Source organism: Podarcis bocagei, assembly GCF_964188305.1.
Source record: "Podarcis bocagei genome assembly, chromosome: 17".
NCBI classification, from domain to species: domain Eukaryota; kingdom Metazoa; phylum Chordata; class Lepidosauria; order Squamata; family Lacertidae; genus Podarcis; species Podarcis bocagei.
The window spans coordinates 5,215,517-5,237,489 of NC_138143.1; the positions used below are offsets into that span (position 1 = coordinate 5,215,517).

The following is a 21,973-nucleotide window of genomic DNA, read 5'->3' on the forward strand; positions in this document are numbered from 1 at the left end:
GCACAGCTGTGGTTTGCCAGAAGTGGCTTAGTCATGCTGGCCACATGACCCGGAAAAACTGTCTGTGGACAAACATTGGCTCCCTTGGCCAGTAAAGCGAGATGAGCGCCGCAACCCCAGAGTCATTCACAACTGGACTTAACTGTCAGGGGTCCTTTACCTTTACCTTTTTATGTTTGTTCTCACCAGTTTTTTGTTTTTGTTCTCACCAGTTTTAAAGTGAGTTATAACTTAATGTATTCTTGCTATTGTAAAATAAATAAATGCTGTACTTGATCTTGACAACAATGAAATATTATACAACAAACAAACAAACCCGTCTCAGCACCCATGATTCCTTGGGGGAAGCCATGACTGTTTAAAGTGGTATGATACTGCTTTAAATGTAAGTTTACAAGGGAGAAGTTCCCTTTCATCTCTGTATCACAGCCAATCCCACACCACATGATTTACTGTTTCCTCCACCCCACAAGGACAAATCTACAGGACATTTAAATGCTTCCATACTTCCACCCTGGGAAGTTAACCTATCACCTGAACTTTTATCCGCTGGGCTTACAGCAGGCAATCTCCTCCCATCCCACCAGTTACATTCCATAAGGATAGTCATGCTGGGCTTTTCGGTTGTTCTTTGTCTAGCTTATTTCTGTCCCAGTCTTGGGGCGCTGGTGTCTCCCGATCCTGAGCTTCTGTCTCAAGGAAGGACCCGCCTGCAACAGGCCCGTGAACTGGCTCGACACCCCCGCTATGGCACTTGTTGGATGGGAGCCTTAGGGCAGCTAGACGCCGGGTGCAGAGAGCTGGATGAGGAGCAGCAAAGCCGCATTGCAATCAAATTTGCCCATTGCCACCTCCAGCGGTGAGTCCAGATACCTGGGTCTTGGGGGATGGGCTGGTGACAGCCAGTGTAATAGAGTGATCACTAGAGTGTTGTCCTAGGACAGGGGTTCCCAGCTGTTTTTGGACAACAACTCCCTTCATCCCTAGCTAGCAGGACCAGTGGTCAGGGATGACTGGAATTGTCCGAAAACAACTGGAAATGCCAGTTTTGGAAACCCCGTCCTAGAACTTGAGGTATCAGGAAGCAGATCCTCACCCTGCCACTAGGTGAAATTTGGCTAACCAAAGTCTCTCAGCTTAACCTACTTCAACAAACTCACCCAGCCCAACCTGTTGTAGCCTGGAACTGCACAATGCGCAGCTGATTTGTGTACTGAATGGGGCACAGCTGTGGGCAGCCTGAGGAAGCCCCATCGACATTGGTGTCTGTCCATCAACCCTAGTAGGACAGTCTAAGGTGATGTCTGCAGGCTCCACAAACCCTCTGTGGTGTGGGATTTGAGGGGTGATCTGTGAGTTTGTTTGAGCCCTGAGTGAGAGCAGGGTGGAGCTCGGAATTGGAAGAGGTGGGGAAGGATTTCAGCATTTACAGCAGTATTTTATTTTTAGTAATTTGTATTAATGGCTTTTATTAGAGGTTTTCTGTAACATTTGTAGTTCTTATCATTTTCAGTAGCTCATCGGAGGTGACAGTGGAAGAGAGACATTGCTTGAACCAAAAGCAGGGGTTGGCAAGGTTTATCTTGCCTGGGCCGGATCAGTCCTACGGAGATCCCTCTGTGGGCCGGATTGCACCCGCACCCGTGATTTTCAGTGTCTGCACGTGCGCAGACATGATTTACAGCACTGAGGAAGCGAGTCCCCGTGCCGCGCTGCGCTGATTTAGTGCAGCTGGTGAGCAGGCAGTTCAGTTCGGGGGCGGCTCGGGGGCTGGTCAAACAACCTCCGGGGGCCACCTCCAGCCCTAGGGCCTTAGGTTGCTGACCCCTGACCTAAAGCTTCATGGAGGAGGAGCTTTTCCTTTTGCTCACACCCACAATATACATTTAAAGTGATACTACCCTGAAAGAATCTGGAGAGGTGTAGTTCCCCCCCCCCAGAACTACAGTTCCCAGCACCCTTACGAAACTACTGTTCCTTGTGGGATTCTTTGTGAGAAGCCATGTACTTTCAATGTCTGGTGTGGATCTTGCCTTTGTTTTGTCTGTGATCTCAAGTCAACATAATTCAAGGCTGGCTGTACTGGTTCTCATTGTTTCATCTGACCAGTAGCTTCAGCTTATTCTGTGTCTTCTCCTGGGCAGGTCTGGGAGGAAGTTTCCCCCCTGTGAGCCTAGCAGCTCCATCCGTGGTTGCACCCAGGACATGGACCCAGTGGCCTTTGGGGTGTACACAGAGTTCTTCACCCATGCTCAAAGCATCTGTTATTTCCTGCACAATGAGGCCTGGCAACAACGAGCCCAAGATACCATGCACAGGTAAGGAAAACGGGACTCTTTCTTCCTCTAGAGAGCAACTAGCCTGGGAGGGTAATTCTAGCTCATGCTTTGCATGCAGAAGTTCCCAGTTTCAATCTCCGGGGAAGGCTAGGAATATCCCATACAGTGGTACCTTGGGTTAAGAACTTAATTCGTTCTGGAAGTCTGTTCTTAACCTGAAACTATTCTTAACCTGAGATACCACTTTAGCTAATGGGGCCTCCCACTGACACCACCGCACAATTTCTGTTTTCATCCTGGAGCAAAGTTCTTAACCCAAGGTACTATTTCTGGGTTAGCGAAGTCTGTAACCTGAAGCATCTGTAACCTGAAGTGTTTGTAACCTGAGGTACCACTGTACAGTCAAACCTTGGTTGCTGAACATAATCCATTCCGGAAGCCCATTCAGCTTCCGAAATGTTTGACAACCAAGGCGCGGCTTCCGATTGGTTGCAGGAGCTTCCTGCACTCCAGCAGAAGCCACATCGGACGTTCGGCTTCTGAAAAATGTTTGAAACCCGGAGCATTTATTTCTGGGTTTTTGGCATTCGGGAGTTGAAACGTTCTAAAATGGAGGCATTTGGAATCCGAGGTTTGACTGTACCTGTAATCCTGAAGAGGCACTGCTAGTCACTGTAGGCAATACTAAGTTAGATGGCCCAATGGTCTGACTCTGTACAGTGGTACCTCTGGTTACGAACTTAATTTGTTCCGGAGGTCCGTTCTTAACCTGAAACCATTCTTAACCTCTTAACCTGAGGTACCACTTTAGCTAATGGGGCCTCCCAATGCTGCTGTGCCACCGCCACGTGATTTCTTTTCTTCTCCTGAGGTAAAGTTCTTAACCTGAGGTACTACTTCCGGGTTAGCGGAGTCTGTAACCTGAAGTTTTTGTAACCCGAGGTACCACTGTATAAGGCAAGTTCCTATGAAACAGCATGGGAGGGCAGAACCACTAAGCATGTTAGTGGGGTTTTCCTTGACTGCATCTAGGCACTTGTATGGGGAGGTCCACATAGCATAATTTGCATGCAGTCCTGTGTTTCCTGGTGCTGCTTTGATCTTCCAGTGGTGGTTGATGCCCTTTCAGCCTAGTGAAGCACGAGAAGAGCAACTAATAATAGGTTGAGTTCAGTAGGTGGAACCAGAGATCACAGCTGGCAGAGCCAACTAACTGGTTTTCTCACTATCCTCTTCCCTTAGAAAGATGCTAATCCTATGCATTCTTATATCTCTGATCTCAGTGCACTAAGCAGACCTACACAGGATTTCTCTCTCTCTCTCTCTCTCTCTCTCTCTCTCTCTCTCTCTCTCTCTCTCTCTCTCTCTGAATCAATATCGTTCACAGTGATGCAGTGCACTTCCTGAGTGTGACTATCTTTAAGATGGATTCAATCACATATCAGCAAACTCAGATTGCACAACTATACAGTAGTTGATTGGGAGGTATTGCACTGCAAACTCACCTCCCCAAAAGATTGGGCTTTTGGTGAGATAGAAAGGGGTGGGAAAGTGCACAGCGAAGCATGGGATAAGACTTGCTTTGATGTCTTGTCATTTAACCTCCTGCAAGCAAATCAGGATGAATGCTCAATAGCAGCTCCTTTGGAAGCATCCCCAGACATCAAGCAAGAAGATAGAAAGGAAGAGTGAGTTGTTACAGTGGGAGGAAACTGGTGAAAAGAGAGTGGGTCAATTTTTTTTGGGAGGAGTAACTTTTCCAGATGCCCATAGCAAAAAAAAAAAAAAAAAAAAAATCTCACCCTACCCCCTTCCTTTTTAAAACCACTCTGCAGTCTCAACAGGTAAATATGCCCATTTGTATTCATCCAATCCGCACCAGCACTCATGCAAGAGGACAATGTGTAGGGAGTTTCCTGCTCTTTCTGCTTGCTTCTTTCATTGCTCAGCAGCAGAGAGGAGGAGAGCCAGGAGAAGCTTCAGTGTTGGGGGCCCTAACTGGAGCATTGGCAGCTGCCTGACCCTACCACTATCCCTGGACTGACAACCAGGATAGGAGGGGAAGGAGGTTGGGTGGAGGTCTTTGGTATGTCTAATTTTGTTCTCTTCCCAACCCTTTGTTAGGGTAAAGAAGTTGCCAATTCTCAGTATGAATGAAGTGCTCTTTCCTGTCTGCTCCCTCCTCAAAGACAGCTCCTTGACTAGCAGCTGGGCTGGACAGCAGGCAAGCTAAGCGTTGGGTTTCCATTTGAGCCACTGGAACCGGCAGCATCAAAAAGTAGGGCACTTGTTCTACATGGGGAGAGCTACCCCAGAGTGACACTCTTAATTCCAGCATTTCCCAGAGCAGACTAGCTTCAGTGTGACAGGATAGTCTAATTTGGGAAGCGTGGACCATCAGATCTGCTTTACATCAACATTTGTCTGGTTGACACTTGGTGGAAATCTAGAAGAAGCGACTTGGAGCAGGGAGCGGAAGAGCAAAGCCGCGTGCTGTATTTTGACTTTTCCCCTAGGGAGTAATTGCAGCTCACCAAAATAAGGAAGCACAAGGCAGGGCTGGGGAACCTGTGGCCCTCCATACACCCTTGGATGCCAACTCCCACCATCCCCAGCCAGCAGAACCCATGGTCAGTGAAGGATGGGAGCTGCAGTCCAGCAACTTCTGGGGGGCCACAGTTCCCCACCACTGGTATAATGGATGCTGCCTGCATCTGACAGTTCCTGCTTCCTTAAGTTGCCCAAAATACTATGGTTGTGGCATCGAAGCCCTCTGGGCTTGCCCAAAAAGACTCAAGTATATTTTGGGGTTTTTATAATGTGAGGGGTGGGGAGGTGTGATGGACTTGGAACCTGTATGGTTGGCCGACACAGTAGGATGCAGGAACAATAGGGAACTTATTGTGTGGAATCTGGGAGTGAAAACTTGGGTCTGTGCGCCCTAACCCTCCATTGTAATCTAAAAATAAAGTATCTAGCCCTTGGTGGTACCAAGAAGGGCTGGCAGGTTAGAAGTTGTAACTTCCAGGTGGTCTTGAACCCTTTTAATCTCCTTTCTGAAATTAATGCTCTGTTCCTATGCATGCTTAACTAGACATTAAGTCGTACTGAGTTCAGTGGGTCTTATTCCCATGTCAGAGTGCATAGAGTTGCAGCCAGATTCCTTCAAGGAATGAAATGACTTCACCCAAGGAGGCTGCCCGCGGAGCAGAATATCTGGGCTTCAGCACCTTCCTGGCACAGTGGATATGCTGTGTGGTTAAGATGTTCCTGGTCATAATGAATTGGTTCCTGCCTTCTCTGCCCATTCCAGGCTGACGTCCTCTTCAGAGACTGTGGCCCGCCAACTGGAATCCACCCATCAGCTTGCTGGAGAGATCGCCCAGGCACAGGATGCCACCTTGCGCTCTCAGGAGCAGATCCTGCAAGATGGGGAGCTGCTACATCAGATGCTGCGTGACTCTTCCCAAGGTAGGCTGGGAGTTGGGTGGTTGGGTAGGGATTATGATCTCAGAAACAAACAAAGCTGCATTATAAAATGAAAAGTTGTTGTACAACAATGTGCCATGGCCCTGAAGATACTGCTGAACTACAGCTCACATCATCCCTGACTGTTGGTCATGCTGGATGAGGGTGATGGGAGTTGGAGTCCAGCAGCATGGGGAGGGGCTTCCAGAGTCCTATGCTAGATTATTTGTGTTCTCATCCTTCTCCTGGGCCATGTCCAGAAAGTGATGTTGGGGGATGAGTGTTCAGACCGCTGGGCTCTCACTTGTGGGGTGCTTCAGGGTTCCATCCTCTCCCCCATGCTTTTTAACATCCACATGAAGCCTCTGGGAGAGATCATCAGGGGGTTTGGGCTGGGTGTTCATCAATATGCGGATGATACCCAGCTCTACCTCTCTTTCAAATCAGAACCAGTGAGGGCAGTGAAGGTCCTGTGTGAGTGTCTAGAGGCAGTTGGAGGATGGATGGTGGCTAACAGATTGAGGGTGAATCCTGACAAGACAGAAGTACTGTTCTTGGGGGACAGGGGGTGGGCAGGTGTGGTCCTGAATGGGGTAACTGTACCCCTGAAGGACCAGGAGTCATTTTGGACTCACAGCTGTCCATGGAGGCGCAGGTCAATTCTGTGTCCAGGGCAGCTGTTTACCAGCTTCATCTAGTACGCAGGCTGAGACCCTATCTGCCCATGGACTGTCTCGCCAGAGTGGTGCATGCTCTAGTTATCTTCCGCTTGGACTACTGCAATGTGCTCTACATGGGGCTACCTTTGAAGGTGCTCGGAAACTGCAATTAATCCAGAATGTGGCAGCTAGACTTGTGACTGGGAGTGGCCGCTGAGACCATATAACACTGGTCCTGAGAGTCCTACATCGGCTCCCAGTACGTTTCGAGCACAATTCAAAGTGTTGGTGCTGACCTTTAAAGCCTTAAATGGCCTCGGTCCTGTATACCTGAAGGAGCGTCTCCACTCCCATCGTCCTGCTGAGGTCCAGCGTAGAGGGTCTTCTGGCGATTCCTTCACTGCGAGAAGTGAGGTTACAGGGAACCATTCGGAGGGCCTTCTCGGTGGTGGCGCACGCCCTGTGGAACGCCTTCCCATCAGATGTCAAGGAAATAAGCAACTATCTTAACTTTTAAAAGACATCTGAAGGCAGCCCTGTTTAGGGATGTTTTTAATGTTTAATGCTGTATTGTGTTTTTAATATTCGGTTGGGAGCCGCCCTGAGTTATACCCCAGATGGGCAGGGTATAAATATATTATTATTATTATTATTATTATTATTATTATTATTATTATTATTATTGCATTACACAGACATCCCTGCCCTAGTACCCCCTTTTCCTGAAACAGAACCCATTCCCCAGTGCTGCACTAGTATTAAAAACAAAACCCTCCTTTCATAAATGCAGATACTGGGGGAATTATCTCAGGGGTTGGGAACCTTTCTCCCCTCATGCTAACCTTTGTGGGGCCACATACCAGGGGTGGATGAGGCCAGAATCAAAAGTGGGCAAAGCAAAGGATGCAGGTCTTACCTTTGTACAGTAATGTGTACTGCAGCCATAACTGAGAAAATCCATTTGGAGGGTGCCAAATTTTGGCCTCACACAGGGCATTATACAGTGGTACCTCAGGTTAAGTACTTACAGTGGTGCCTCGCAAGACGAAAAGAATCCGTTCTGTGATTCTCTTCGTCTAGCGGTTTTTTCGTCTTGCGAAGCAAGCCCATTGACGGATTAGCGGATTAGCGCTATTAGCGGCTTTTAGCAGCTTATCTGCTGATCGGATCAGCTAATAAGCGGCTTAGCGGCTTAGAAAAAGGGGGGGAGGGGAAAAAACCAGCAGGAACTCGCAAGACATTGTCGTCTTGCGAAGCAAGCCCATAGGAAATTCGTTTTGCGAAGCACCTCCAAAACAGAAAACTCTTTCGTCTAGCGAGTTTTCCATCTTGCGAGGCATTCGTCTTGCGGGGCACCACTGTAATTTGTTCTGGAGGTCCATACTTAACCTGAAACTGTTCTTCACCTGAAGCACCACTTTAGCTATTGGGGCCTCCCACTGCCGCCATGCCACTGCTGCATGATTTCTGTTCTCACCCTGAAGCAAATATCCTGAAGCTAAATATGTTAAGATAGCTTAATTGGAAAAACTTGCAAATACCAGATAAGCTTAGGATTTAAATATGTAATGTTAGAGAATAATATGTTTAAAGATAAAATGGAAAGAAAGAAAGATGTTAAGTGATTAAATTAATTTTATGAGAAAATTGGTTTTGGAAAATTGTTACAATGATATACACTGAAACTCAGCCATGGGGATTCGAGGAAGTCACTCAGCAATGTTATTAAGATTGGATTAAGTACAGTTAAGATATATGTTTGTTTGTTTGTTTGTTTGTCTAAATTTTGTTGGAAAATTCATAATTTTTTTTTTTGAAAAGAACAAAGTTCTTAACCCGAGGTACTATTTCTGGGTTAGCAGAGTCTGTAACCTGAAGCGTCTGTAACCCAAGGTACTACTGTATTACAAAAGATTACCAAAGATCACCTGACAACACACTGCCTCTGCCTCTGGTAGTACTGTAAAATGTGAGAGAGTTTCTTTTCAGAGTTGCAGCAAGCAGGAGAAAGAAGTGATACTTTAAAATAAATACATATCTGCATGCCCTATGCTCTGTATCATCTGTGTGGGACAAAACATATGGCTTACAGAGGGGAGATAATAAGTGGAACAAATGGAAATGGGATGCTTATGTTCTGTTTCCACCTAATTTCTGGTTTTAGCTGGGAGAGGAATGTGGGTGGCACCTTGCTGGCTTGCCTCTCTCCTCTGCAGGGGTGCGCCAGGCCTTCCAAGAACTGCAGGATTCGGCTTTTGAGCAGCGAGTAGCCTTTGCTGAGATCTTCAACCGGGTTACATTTCTGCACCGCTTTGTCGTTGGGGAATCCAGCGCTCTCTACTCGGTCTTCTTCCATCTCCTAAGTGGGGCTGCCAGTCTGGTGCTGACCTCTAGCCAACGGACTGCAGGAGCACGGTAAGGAAATGGGTGTGGATGGAAGATGCAAAAGATCCCCCTGGCGGACAGACACTCCAGCCTGATCAAAACACGGAGGCTGGCTTGAGAGATGGGATGGGAGGATTCCCGGCAGGGCTGCTGCGTACCTTTTAAACAGTCCTCTTATTCCCGGCATTGGCCACCTTATTAGGACTATGTGTACATCTGGAAATCCGAGAAGCTGCCATTGGCAACATATCCCACTAAAACACACATGTTCTTCTCGGTGCTATTTTTCTAGAAAAAGAGATGCCAGAATTCAGCATGTTCTCTTAGAATGGAAATGGTGCCCACCTGAGAGGTGCCGGAACTGAGTAGAGGTGATTTCCGGCTGGAAAAAAACATTGATTCTTCGGTACTCCCAGCAATTAGGTGTAAGAAAGGTGTTTTCACTTTTTCAAGCCCAATATTTTTAGCAGGGGGAGGAGAGTTGATCCTCCCCCAGGAATATCACTCCTCTCCCCTAATGCCCCTCCCAATTAACTTTGGAAAAAGCTTTTGATGCCACTGCAAGGCTTCTGGCCAGCCTACTTGCTGCAGGCCAGGTGGGTATGTTTGGTGGGTGGAGCCACAGCCAGGGAGGGGAGGGTGAACCTCTTTTCAGCTGTGACCAACAAGAGTTGGCTTTTTTCAAGCCTAATTGCAGTAGAGGAAGGAGCAGGATGAACCCCTGGCGATCCCTTATTCTACTTGAAGGTCCACTTTAAAGATCAAGAACCTTAAGAATGGAGAGCAGTTAGTCGCCAATAAATAGTTAGCAATTGGGTAGCAGACTGAGAAGGCACACAGGTCAGTGTTGGCCACTATGGTGAGATAGAATCATAGAATCATAGAATCATAGAGTTGGAAGAGACCACAAGGGCCATCGAGTCCAACCCCCTGCCAAGCAGGAAACACCATCAGAGCACTCCTGACATATGTCCTCCTTTTGTTTGTGATGCATTTTTGGTCGCCAGCATAGATTCAAGACCCAGTCGAGGAGGGATGGGGCGCCTGTGGCCCTGCATATCTTGTTAGATCACATCATCCCCAACTTGCATGGGTGGTGGTCATGGATGATGGAAGCTGGAGTCTGGCATCATCTGGAGAGCCACAGGTTCAGGAACGCTGGCCTGACTGTGCAGAACGCAGATTTCTGTTTTCCTGAAATTTCTTGCCTGGCCCACAGTGGTTCAGCAGTTAAGCAGCTCTAGCTCTTAGTAAAAGCCCATGATTCTAAATACATTCTTGCAAGACTAATAAATTATGCATAGATAAAGACTGCAAGATTCTGTTTCTAATATTTAGGTTTTTAGAGTTTTGTGTGGGTGGGGAAAGACAGCATGTACCAGTGTACTTTGCACACCTAAACTGTCCATTGTCCCTAGCATAGGAGCCAACTCTTAGAGGCTGAGGTCCCTTCGTCCTCCCCAATAAATTATTTTATTGGGCTGCCCCCACAAGTTGATGGGCATTGCCATTCAAATGGTGTGCATGTCCCATGTCTTGTGATCAGTTATGTGGGGTGGGGCTTACCTGCTCCAGCCCCCCATAGTTTATTCAAGTTGGCACCCCTGGTCCCATAAGCCTGGTTTCCCATTTCCAAACTTATTTCCCCACAATAAGCGCTAGAAACAAGCTGTCTTTAAAAAGAAATCTAAGGCTCTCAGAAGGCAAAGATTGGGCCCTGGGTACCAGATAGCAGTCCCCGCTTGGGCACAAGCCAGGGACCTGGTGAAGCTTAGGGTTTCATTGGGGGAAACCGCTTAATTAGAGGAAAGGGCAAATCACGTTCTCTTGGGATTGCCATTTGACTTGGAGCTAAAGAGTGGGTTTTCTCTTGGAAAAGAAAACCCACTTCGCCCCGTGCTTGTTAGGCATGAGACGAGCAGAAGTGTGGGCAAGCCCTTAAAATGCCCACCTCCTCTTTTTTTAAAATAACTTTATTAAATAATACAATCAAATTTCCAAACACATCTGCAGAAACACAATTATTTACATACTTAGCATACGAAAACCACAAAAAAGATAAAAAGAAAGAAGAAACGAAAAGAAAAAAGAAAGAAAAAGAAAAGAAAAAAGAAAGCTACTTTCCATAAACAACAATACCAAATTTATACTTACACACATTGTAAAATGCAAATCTTAATTAAAATATTTTTAAAAGACTTCCACCGCCTAAACCACAAGTCTTTTGTTATTTAGTTCACCTTTACCTCTGTTCTTCACTTCCATCCTTTAACATCCCTTAAGATCTTCCATAATCCATTAAACTCTTTACATTCTTTATGATCCGCACAAGGTTAGTCTAAACACAACCAAATTTTTGTAGTTGAGCCCTGTTTATGTAAGTATTCATTTAAACAATCCCACTGTTTCTGTACCATGTTTTTCGGTTTTCACCTTATTAAGTCCGTCAGTTTAGCTAACTCCAGGTACTCACATAGTTTACTTAGCCATTCTCTTTTTGTTGGTACATTATTTCCTTTCCAGTAGCTGGCTATCAATATTCTCGCTGCTGTCCTAAAGCACTTCCTTCTCTTAATGCCCCCCCTTTCTGTCTCCAGGTTTCCTCTGCTGACATTGGTGGGAGCAAACATTTACCTAGAGCGTGTCATCTGCAGCTTTCTGATGGATGAAGGGGACGGGGGCCAGGACTTGACGGTACGACCTCTTCCTGCACTAATGGAATCCGAGTTGGAGTGTGGGGCAGGGGAGGGAGCAGGGCAAGGTGCATCTCCCCAAACAAGCTGCCCCTGGAGTGACGATTTGATGCTGATTTCTTCTGAGGCCCCGTCTCGCCCTTCAAGCGTAGGTGGCTTGATGGGAGCCTCGCCCCCCCCTTTCCCCACGGCACTGTGGTGTCACCCTCACACTTGTCACGGGAAGGCGTCCGCACTGGAGGTGGACGGGGAGGGGAAAGCTCTCTCTGCCACCTTCCTGGCTTGTCAAGGGCTTCACAGGCATTTTCAAGCATCTATTTCAATGCCGTAAGATCTAAAAACTGGCTTTTCATTTCATTTTTATTTTTAAATAAAAACTATCCCTCCCTCCCTGACCCCTGCTGCACGTGACACATTTGCCAAACGGAGCAGGAGATAAACAACCATGGTATGGTTTATTTTATATTTATTTAATGCATTTATGTCCCACCTTCTTCCTCCAAGGATCTCAAGGTGTTGTACATGGTTCTCCCCACTCCTCGTTCATCCCCCGTAACAACCCTGTGAGATAGGCTAGGCAAAGAGGCAGTGAATAGTCCCCAAAGTCACCAAGCAAGCTGCTTGGCTGAGTGAGGATTTGAACCCTGATCTCCCATCGCGCTCCCCACTGCACCGATGACTTGAAAGACTGGAGTACTGACCCGGCAGAGAAGAAGAAGAGTTTGGATTTGATATCCCGCTTTATCACTACCCGAAAGAGTCTCAAAGCAGCTAACAATCTCCTTTCCCTTCCTCCCCCACAACAAAGACTCTGTGAGGTGAGTGGGGCTGAGAGACTTCAGAGAAGTGTGACTAGCCCAAGGTCACCCAGCAGCTGCATGTGGAGGAGCGGGGAAGTGAACCCGGTTCACCAGATTACGAGTCTACCGCTCTTAACCATCACACCACACTGGCTCTAGAGCTTTAGTGCATGCAGCGTTTCAGGCCAATAATTATTACACTGGCACTACCAATGTTCCTGAAAACTGGCAGGTTTGTGAACACCAGGTGCTGAGCCAAAACTTTTTCCAGGGCATCTGGATAGTACTATCCATCCGCAATGGTTACAAAAGGAATGGGAAACACGGGGCAACCTGGATGCTTTTAGATGCCCAGCCCCCCTCATCCCCAGCCAGTGGGGCCCCAATGGCCAGGAGCGACCGGAGTTCTAATCCAGCAATATCTGGGACAACTGAAGTTTGTCCATCCTTGTCTTATGGGGACTGAAAAGCCAGTCCCCAGGCACACCACACATTTAAATTCAAAAGAATCCTAGAATTATCTCTTGCAGAACTACAGTTCCCAGCACACTTAAACAGCAGTTCCCAGGATTCAGGGTGCATATGTGTGCTTTCTTATGTAAGGTGGGTGGACAAAGGTATGTTTGTTGTTAGCCCCACCTCCGAATCTGGCCTGGCTGTGTCCCCTTGAACCGGTCCAGGTGCTAATATATTATCTACCAAATGCTGGCAGTCCCACTGAATTGCACCCCTCCTGCCTCTCACCCTGTTCTTTCAGGTTGCTGCTATTGGATTTTAAACCATTATAGTTAGAACAAAACAAAAATAAGCAAGAGGGATGGAGGAGGAGGAAGAGGGAGTTGGGAGGACAGATCGCAACTCTGTTGGTCCCTCTGCTGCAAGACTACAGTCCAGCAACAAGACTTTGCCCCCAGCCAAATCTACTTGCAGGCTGAAAACTGTGCTGTTATCTCTATGAGTAATAATAGTCCTGAGATTAATATGTTCGCTGATCATGTGAGGAGGAAGTGAGGTGAGGAGGAAGGGCCTGAGGTTCCCCACACACCAATTGTTGTTTACATTCCTGAAAGATGCCCAAGATACATGAATCACCAACTCTGTAGAATATAATGTATAATAAAGCTGCCGTTCAACCCAGTTCATATCTTTCTTTTTCTCAACAATCCGGCAACACTACTGGCCTGTCTTTTAAGAAACCTCTTAAAAGTTTTGGGTTGGTTTTTTTTTTAAGAACTCTGGTGATGATAAGCATTTTGTTTAGCATATCCTTAAATCCATTCTCCATCCCACCTTATCCGGTTTTCCTGAAGGTGGAAGCTAGATGTGACCACAGTTGGCCATGATCCCTACCTCTGCCCTGTCTGTGCTTGCATTCCAAGGGCTGGGCTGCTGTAGATTCCTAGGCCCTTGCAGTCGGTTTGCTGCCACTGCCAACCAACTTGGCATTTAATGGGATTATAGAAGTGAAAGCTGGACCATAAAGAAGGCTGATCTCCGAAGAATTGATGCTTATGAATTCTGGTGCTGGAGGAGACTCTGGAGAGTCCCATGGACTGCAAGAAGATCAAACCTCTCCATTCTGAAGGAAATGAGCCCTGAGTGCTCACTGGAAGGACAGATCCTGAAGCTGAGGCTCCAAGACTTTGGCCACCTAATGAGAAGAGAAGACTCCCTGGAAAAGACCCTGATGCTGGGAAAGATGGAGGGCACAAGGAGAAGGGGACGAGAGAGGAAGAGATGGTTGGACAGTGTTCTTGAAACTACCAGCATGAGTTTGACCAAACTGCAGGAGGCAGTGGAAGACAGGAGTGCCTGGCATGCTCTGGTCCAGGGGGTCACAAAGAGTCGGACACGACTAAACGACTAAACAACAACATAGAGGTGTGGCTGCATGTTGCAGTTTAAATAAGGAGAGGGAATTCTTGAAGCTGTATATCTGGCTGGATCAGTGGAAGGCAGCCAGTGACGATGGTGAGATGAGCAAGTGCAGCAGAGGACAGGGCCAAGGGCTGCGGATGTTCTGGGTGTGTGCTGCTTTTTGTTATTCTTTTTTTAAAAAAAACAAAATCTAAATTCAGCACCAAGGTGACCCACATTTTCCACCAAGAAAAACTGGATTTTGCAACCTGTGTAAATTATGCAGATTAAGCAACCTTTAAATAACCATATTTTTTGTTAAGTACTACCTTGCTAAGTAGGATCAAGGCTAGATTGGCAGGCAATATGCTTTTGGGAACTCACAAATGTAGGTTCCATTTTGCTTGGGGCTGGGGAAACTCCAGATGCTCTTGAACTAAAACACTCATAATTCATCACTATTGCCTGTGGCAGCTGGGGCTGATGGGAGTTGGGGTCCCAACATCATCTGAGGGCCACAAGTTAGCCACCCCTGAATCTAGCTAATGTGCCTAATTATTGTTAAAAGTAACTCATGCTATTAGCAACCAGTGAATTTTACAAATTTATTATTTACTTTAAAATTTTAATTTTCCAGCTGATACTTGAAATAATGTAGGTCAGGTTTCTACCCCTCATAACTACTAAAACGCACAGCAACCCTGTCCTCTTTTACATTGACTCACCAGGATGAGGACCAGGCCTGACCCATGACATTTTGCTTCTTGGGGCAAAGGACAAGCTGGCATTTCCACCGCCCTCCATTTTACCAGAGTTGACTGGGCTGGCCGTAGACTCTTACTGCAACACTGCAGGACCGTGTCTACCAAACACCATACCTGAGGGCATCAAGCCACGTGCAGAACAGGCCATGTGGCTGTCACAGCATTGCTCCACAATACCCTCCTGCCTGCCCTGTTGCTTGAGGCGAGGGAGGCAGCTGCCTCACTCCCCCTAAGGTTAGGGCCGGTTCTGATGAGAATGCCCCAGATCTGGAAAGGTACTTTGGGAAGGCTGGTGTTCTAGGCAGAACTCAAGAACTGTGTTCCTTCTTATACTATATGATGATCTGTGTGTCTCTGGTTGCATTGACTTGTCTCTCTTCACTTTAGGAGAGAATCTCCTTCTGGGTGGGCCTATCCCGTCGAGGTTTTGCTGGTCTGGGCTTCGCTGTGGTGACTTATTTTATCTGGATCTACAAAGACCCAGCCAAACAGAACCGGGAGGTACTGCAAAGTCTACAGCAGACCCGGACAGAGATCCAGAGGCTTCTGCAAGAAACAGGTAGGGTGGTTTTAGGAGAGGGCTCTCTGGGAAATTAGCAACCAAGCCAAACAAATGCATATTCTTGCTAGTCAGCATGAAAGGGGGCAATGTCCACAGAGCTGTATCGCTGATAGGCAGACACTCAGACCAGAGAAATACAATTGGTAGAGAGGGCTCTGTGTGATGTTATTTCCCCTCCTCTCCTGGAAAGGAAGAAGCATATACAGTGTAGTACTTCCTGTTCCTCTCTCTTATTTTGATCAACACTGGATGTGGACATGCCTCTGCTGGCTCCAGCTTAAGGTGTATTCCTAAAGTGGGTATACAGTAAATATAAGAATTCTGCCTGCATAGTTTTCATAGAATCATAGAGTTGGAAGAGACCACAAGGGCCATCGAGTCCAACCCCCTGCCAAGCAGGGAACATTATTGCTGCCTTTGCTGTGAACCAATGCATGATCATAAAGTAAGTACATCTTATTTTAAAACTTGCTTTACAAGTTCTTACCTGATTCTTTGCTAAGTGGTTTAAGAAGGGGGGTGCCAGCTTCCTTCATAGCTGGAGTTGCTCAAAACAAGGAATTACAGCCTAATTCCTATGCTTTCAATTTTGCTGCCAAGAGTGGGATTTTGAAACTCTCTTCAACCCACACATGTGGGTGCCTGGAGGGATAAATGGCAATGAATATATCCTCTCCCAGCCATTAAAATCCATCCCATAGGCCCTCCTGTCAGCACTGAATTCCCTCGCATAAGACCTGGAGAGGGCATGTGAGGCTTTCCTTACCACAGGCATGTCCAAAGTCAGTTTCGGGGGCCTAATCCGGCCTGCCAGTCAGTTCAGTCCAGCCCCTGTGGCAGTTTATTTTCTGGAGTAAAATCTCCAACAACTTCAACCCTAAAAAAGCTGAACAATTTCAACCCCCAAAAAGCTCAACAACTTTGGTCGGCCCTCACAGCGCTTCACTTCATCAAATCTGGCCCTCTTTGAAAAAAGTTTGGACAGCAGTGCCTTAGCAGATGGGAGCTAAGAGAAGGGCAGAAGCTGTTACTGGGACCCCAGGCCAACCTGGCCTGACTCTGTTCCTCCTGAGTGTGCACTGACGTTCCCAGTGACTGATTCCTCCCCATCTCAAAGAGTCTGGGTGCTCACGCGATGAACATTTTTCCATTTTGAAAGGGAATCTATGCATGTACACAACTCATTGCAAATAGCAGGTGTGGGGGTGGCTGGAGAACAGAGTGCTGCAGTTGCCTAGCAACCATCACAGAGCATCCCCCCATGTCCTCTTCCCCCTTGCCTCGCAAAAGTGCTGAGTCAGGGTCTCAAGGTCCAGCAACAGCAAGGTTGCCTCTCTAGAAGTGACCAGGAAATGGGCTGTGAAGAAAGTAGAGCAAGTCTGGGTGGATTATGTATGGGTTACCCTCTAGTAGCCTTTCCTAAACTCCACGTTGCCTTCGGATCAGTTATAGAAGAAGAGTTTGGATTTGATATCCCACTTTATCACTACCCTGAGGAGTCTCAAAGCGGCTCACAATCTCCTTTCCCTTCCTCCCCCACAACAAACACTCTGTGAGGTGAGTGGGGCTGAGAGACTTCAGAGAAGTGTGACTAGTCCAAGGTCACCCAGCAGCTGCATGTGGAGGAGCAGAGATGCGAACCGGGTTCACCAGATTACGAGTCCACTGCTCTTCACCACTACACCACACTGTTGAGCCTCATTGTTCCCTTAGTGATGCAGCATATTTGACCTGGAGCCTCTTGGCTTGCAGCTTCCTTTTACACTTGCACTCCACAGACCTTGGAGGTTTTCTGCTCAGCTTGTGTGTGATCTCTGCTTGCAGAGAGGCTACTGCCGAAACCAGAGCTCCTGCTTCTGGACTCCGAGGTCAATGCAGAGAACAAGGAATTCACGGACTCAGGATTCCCAAAGCTGCTGCCCTGCTCACAGCACAGAACTGCAACGGAAGTAAAGGAACGCAGGGCTGACCAGAAGAAAAGTGAGTGGCTTACAGACATACCTTGGGTTACAGATGCTTCAGGTTGCGTTTTTCAGGTTACAGACATGCCAAAACCAGAAGTACAGGTATGCACAGAAGCGCTAAATCTTGCTTTGTGCATGCTCAAAAGCGTCAATTTGCAACCTGCGTGTGCACAGACGCAGCACTGCAGGTTGCAAACACTGCGAGTTGCAAATGTACCTCCCGCACGGATTATGTTCGCAAACCGAGCGTCCACTGTATTAGGAAGGAACTGGAAGGTGGCAGGTGGAGAGCTGGTGTTCTGGGGCAAGGGGGAGGCTGAAGCACTGGTCTCGAAGCAGAAAAAACTTTCTTTAAAATTCCAACATCCCAGTGAGGCTCACTGGGTGGTCTTGAGCCAAATTCTCTCTTTTTCTCTCTCATCCTAACCTACCTTGTAGGAGGTTGAAGCAGCATTTAGGAGGCAGAACAGACCACAAACACAATTGTGTTGAAAGCTGTCTCTTACTGCTGCTGTGCTTCTGAGGTGGGGAACCTAGGGGTCTCCAGGTGGTGCGGTACTCCAGCTCCCATTGGCCATGCTGCCTGGGGCTACTGGAAATTGGAGTCTAGTAACATCCGGAGGTCCACAGGTTAATGTAATCCTGCCCCTGACGAATGAAACCACCAGGAAAAGGGCCTTTCCAATAGTGGCCCCCAGTTATGGAACAGCTTTTCCAGAGAGAATTCACCTAGTACCATTCCCATGGTCTTTTCAGTACCAGGCAAAGACCTATCTGTTCAGCCAGACTGTTCCAATAACTCATGTCCTATCAATTTCTAAAATGTTGTGCTTTAACTTTTGGTTTGTGGCAGGCTTTTGTTTTTCCCACCCTGCCAGCTAAAACAAGTTGGCTTTGACACTTGCCCCTTTCTATGGAATTGCTGTACGTTTGTTTGTTCGCTCTTGTGGAGCATGAAACTGTCCGTTCCAAAACATTGCATTCCAGCATTATCCCTGCTTTCCCTCTTGTGTTTTCTGTATCCTTGTCCTGGACCCACCTGGCTCGTGGCATGTTCAAAAAGATCAGTTGCAGTAAGGCTAGGGAACCTGTGGCCCTCCTGATGTTGGGACTCCAACTCGAGCAGCACAAGACAACATTCCCGGTGATCAGGGATGATGGGAGTTGTGGTCCAACAGTGATTGGGGAGGGGACCAGACTCCCTACCACTGCTGTGCGGTATAGAACAGGGATGCCAGTGAAGTTCCCATCATCCTTGACCCTTCACCATGCTGGCTTGGACTGATGGAAGTTGGGAGTTCAATAACATCTGAGCAGCATCATGACGGCCACCCCCAATGTCAACAGCAAAAATGTGGTTGAGGGTTTTCAGGGCTCCTGTGCCATTAAATAATTTCCTGCTTGCTGGGTCTGCCCGTTTTTTTTATTCCTGTTGACTAGTACCCCAGCAAGCAGGAAACTTTTAATGAATGTTGCAAAGGACCTTTGCTGAATGGGACGAGCTTTTTAGTAAGCACCATAACAGGTTCTTGGCCATAAGGAAGGATATTGCTGGGTAATATAGATCTGTCAACAAGTGATCTGTGGATCTTCTGCTTTAATCCCACTTCTAGCTGATACTAGAAAAAGTAGTGACTTGGCAATTCAAAAGGGATAGTAACCATAAGCCACCTGTGAGGATACGCCGAAACTGTCTTTGGGGTGAAGTTGCTTCTCTTGCCGAAATATCACTTCTGGAATAAACAACTGTCTGCCATTTTTTCCCTTTCAGTGGAAGAAATGTGGACTAGCTGCCCCAAGCGGAGGGGGCGTTCTCCATCCCGCACGAGACGTTCTCCATCCCGCACGAGACGTTCTCCGTCCCGTACTCGACGCTCCCGGTCCCGCCAGCGCGGTCGGACTAGGAATGTCGCTGCCCAGCCGCTGGCAATCCCTGTACCTCTGGAGCAGGTGAGTTCACTGCATATTCTATGGATATACATAGAAACCCAACAGCTGGGAACCACTTTGGGTCACTTGGAGGAAGTCTGCCCTATGGATTAGACTCGAGCAAAGGCGGGCAGGGAGAGAACAAGAAAGGATTAGCCTCCTGTTTCCAAGCACCGCACTAGGAACTGGTTTTCAAAGGATTTGCCCCTAACCCCTTTTACTTTGGCTCTAATTAATCAACGCGGTAGCATCAGAACTCGGAACCCCTTTTTGATTCTATCAATTATTACTAACATGAGTGGGGGTATTATGTGCAAGGGGACCTGAACCCCCCCAAAAGGGGGGGGGTAAAAGTAATAGTGGATAGGAGTCCAGTAGAATACTGGAGACTGGAGCAATCCTCCCTCTTCCTGAAAAGCGAGGTGAGCTTTTGCTCACCTTTGGCTGGACTTAACTGTCCAGGGCTCTTTGTCCTTTATAAACTTCCCAAAGCAGCAGGGGTGCACATGCATGCTGTCAGGGAGCCCTGACAGCAGAATGGGTGTTAAGCCTGGCACCCCAAACTCAGCCCTCCAGATGTTTTGGGACTACAACTCCCATCATCCCTAGTTAACAGGACCAGTGGTCAGAGATGATGGGAATTGTGTCCCAAAGCATCTGGAAGGCAGAGTTTGGGAATGCCTGTGTTAAGCTGAAGCGGCAAAGAATTGGGCTCCCAAGACACAAGGAGAACACGCAGAATTCTATCAGGGAGATTAGTTTGTGAGGACAAACTTCCCCCGACCCCAATTCCTCCTTTCATCTATAATTTTTTTGATGTGTCACTTTATTCAATTAAGGAAAACAGGAACAAGACTGAATCTTATGTGTTCTTTTGCAATTCTGAGCTGACAGTTCAAAGCTCCTGTCCCAGTTATAGCATGGGAATAGGTGAGCCCTTCAGTCCAGCAGGACTCATCTTCTGTTAGCTTGCATAGCTTCTTTCACTTAGTATAATGGTGCAGTGCTTTGCATAATTTAGATTTTCTAGGAAGGGTGAGGGGAAGGAGATGTACAAGGCTGAAATCTCCCCCCCCCCATGGAAATCTTAACTCCCCACACACACACACACACACACACACACACACACACACGGTGTGTGTATATTTCAAGCCACAGGGGCTTAGGAACCATAGGGTGAAAAGTACTTTTTGTGTAATGGTGGCATGAGACTAGGGCCAGCTGCATGCTGTCTGTCATCACAGTGCGGAATGCAGTGTTTTGTTGCAAACAGACCTCTCATGGCCAAAATGTTAAGTTTTAGGGTTTAGAATTATGCATGCCAATGCAATAATTTTGCATTGGTAGCCAATACAAAAACAAAACAAAATCACCTTCTTGTAAACTTAATTGATTCATATAACAGTTTAAAGTTCTTGAGAGAAGATGACTTTTAAAAAATGTTGACACAGTACTGCATTGCTGCAGTCCTACTGCAGCCGGTGGTACAGCTTCTAACTTGGGAGTCCAGTGCAGATTCTGAGAAACAAGGTTCTTGCAGCATCAGTTCAGAGACCCTTAAACATTTGGGGCAGGGACTACTCTATGACCACGCTTCAATCTAGTGTGTAGCTGTGGTAATTAAACCGCAGAGGAAGCAATCCTGGAATCTCAAGCATGTTTTCAGTACTCTTTTAGCATATCTCTGCTATGTGTAATTTGACTTTTGGCTGCTGTTCACAATGCACTGGAAGTAATGTAGTTTTCTAGCTTCCAAAATCCTGTTTTTTGTCTTATAATGGTTCAAAAAGCAGGACCACAAAACCAAAGGTGCTCAGAAGGGCACTTTAAGCCAAATCTCTCACTTGTTGCAGGCTCTGCAGTGCAGCCTTCGGAGCCAGAGATCCTTGGCAGTGCCTCACCCTCCAATCCATCATTAAAGCTTGCGAATGAGAAGACTCCAGGGATAGACCTATGCAGCTGAAGGGGGAGATTTCTCTTATGGCTTCCAGCTCTGTACCTTAGCAGCCTCAGTTCCAGCCAGAGTGGGAATATTTTGGAAAGGAACAATACTTTAGGGTGTGTTTTGGTGGAACTTCACACCCTAAATTGGGACAATGATGAGAGCAGGAATGAATTTTGCTGGACCTTAGCATATGAGTGACTCCTCTCCGTAAGATCCTGAGCTACCTGCAGTAGGCAGTGACATTACACTCTAGGGCAGCCTTTCTCAACCTGTGGGTCCCCAGATGTTGAACTACAACTCCCATCACCCCTATCTAGCAAGGCCAGAGCTCAGGGATGATGGGAGTTGTAGTCCAACATCTGGGACCCACAGGTTGATAACCACTGCATCTAGGGTCTAGAAGTGCCCCCCTTTTATTTAACCCAGCTAATCTTAATTTTTATCTGTTCAAGGGAAAGAACTGACAGCAAGACCACTTCCACTCTTAATATAGAAGAAATGTCATTTCCCCTCTGCCATTCCCATCTCAGTGGAGCTTTGGCAAGTAACATGGACATGTGCCTTGAGTCACCTTCTCAGGCCTGCCCCTTTAAGAGAGACACATTCCCAGCTGCAAGCAAAGAGATGCAGTAGCCCAAGAACAACCGATGATATGGACCAGAGTTAGT

At 47.1% G+C, this 21,973-nt stretch overlaps 1 protein-coding gene across 1 annotated transcript; it reads left to right on the top strand.

Annotated features, from left to right (window-relative positions):
* Positions 1-329: 329 nt before the first annotated feature.
* On the top strand, positions 330-21,881 carry LOC308576409 (uncharacterized protein). Its single transcript, XM_081175763.1, has 9 exons — positions 330-859; positions 2,145-2,318; positions 5,593-5,750; positions 8,623-8,821; positions 11,389-11,485; positions 15,293-15,464; positions 17,292-17,447; positions 19,203-19,381; positions 21,214-21,881. The coding sequence occupies exons 1-9, from the start codon at positions 609-611 to the stop codon at positions 21,277-21,279; spliced, it is 1,452 nt and encodes a 483-aa protein (XP_081031889.1). The 5' UTR covers positions 330-608; the 3' UTR covers positions 21,280-21,881.
* Positions 21,882-21,973: the final 92 nt, after the last annotated feature.

What these genes read in the sequence shown, in the direction of transcription:
- LOC308576409 (XM_081175763.1), top strand. Translation starts at nt 609, where the DNA reads ATGCTGGGCTTTTCGGTTGTTCTTTGTCTAGCTTATTTCTGTCCCAGT. An exon ending in GAGGCTTCTGCAAGAAACAG is followed by an intron (nt 15,465 to 17,291) that starts GTAGGGTGGTTT and finishes CTCTGCTTGCAG; the next exon opens with AGAGGCTACTGCCGAAACCA. An exon ending in TCCCTGTACCTCTGGAGCAG is followed by an intron (nt 19,382 to 21,213) that starts GTGAGTTCACTG and finishes CACTTGTTGCAG; the next exon opens with GCTCTGCAGTGCAGCCTTCG.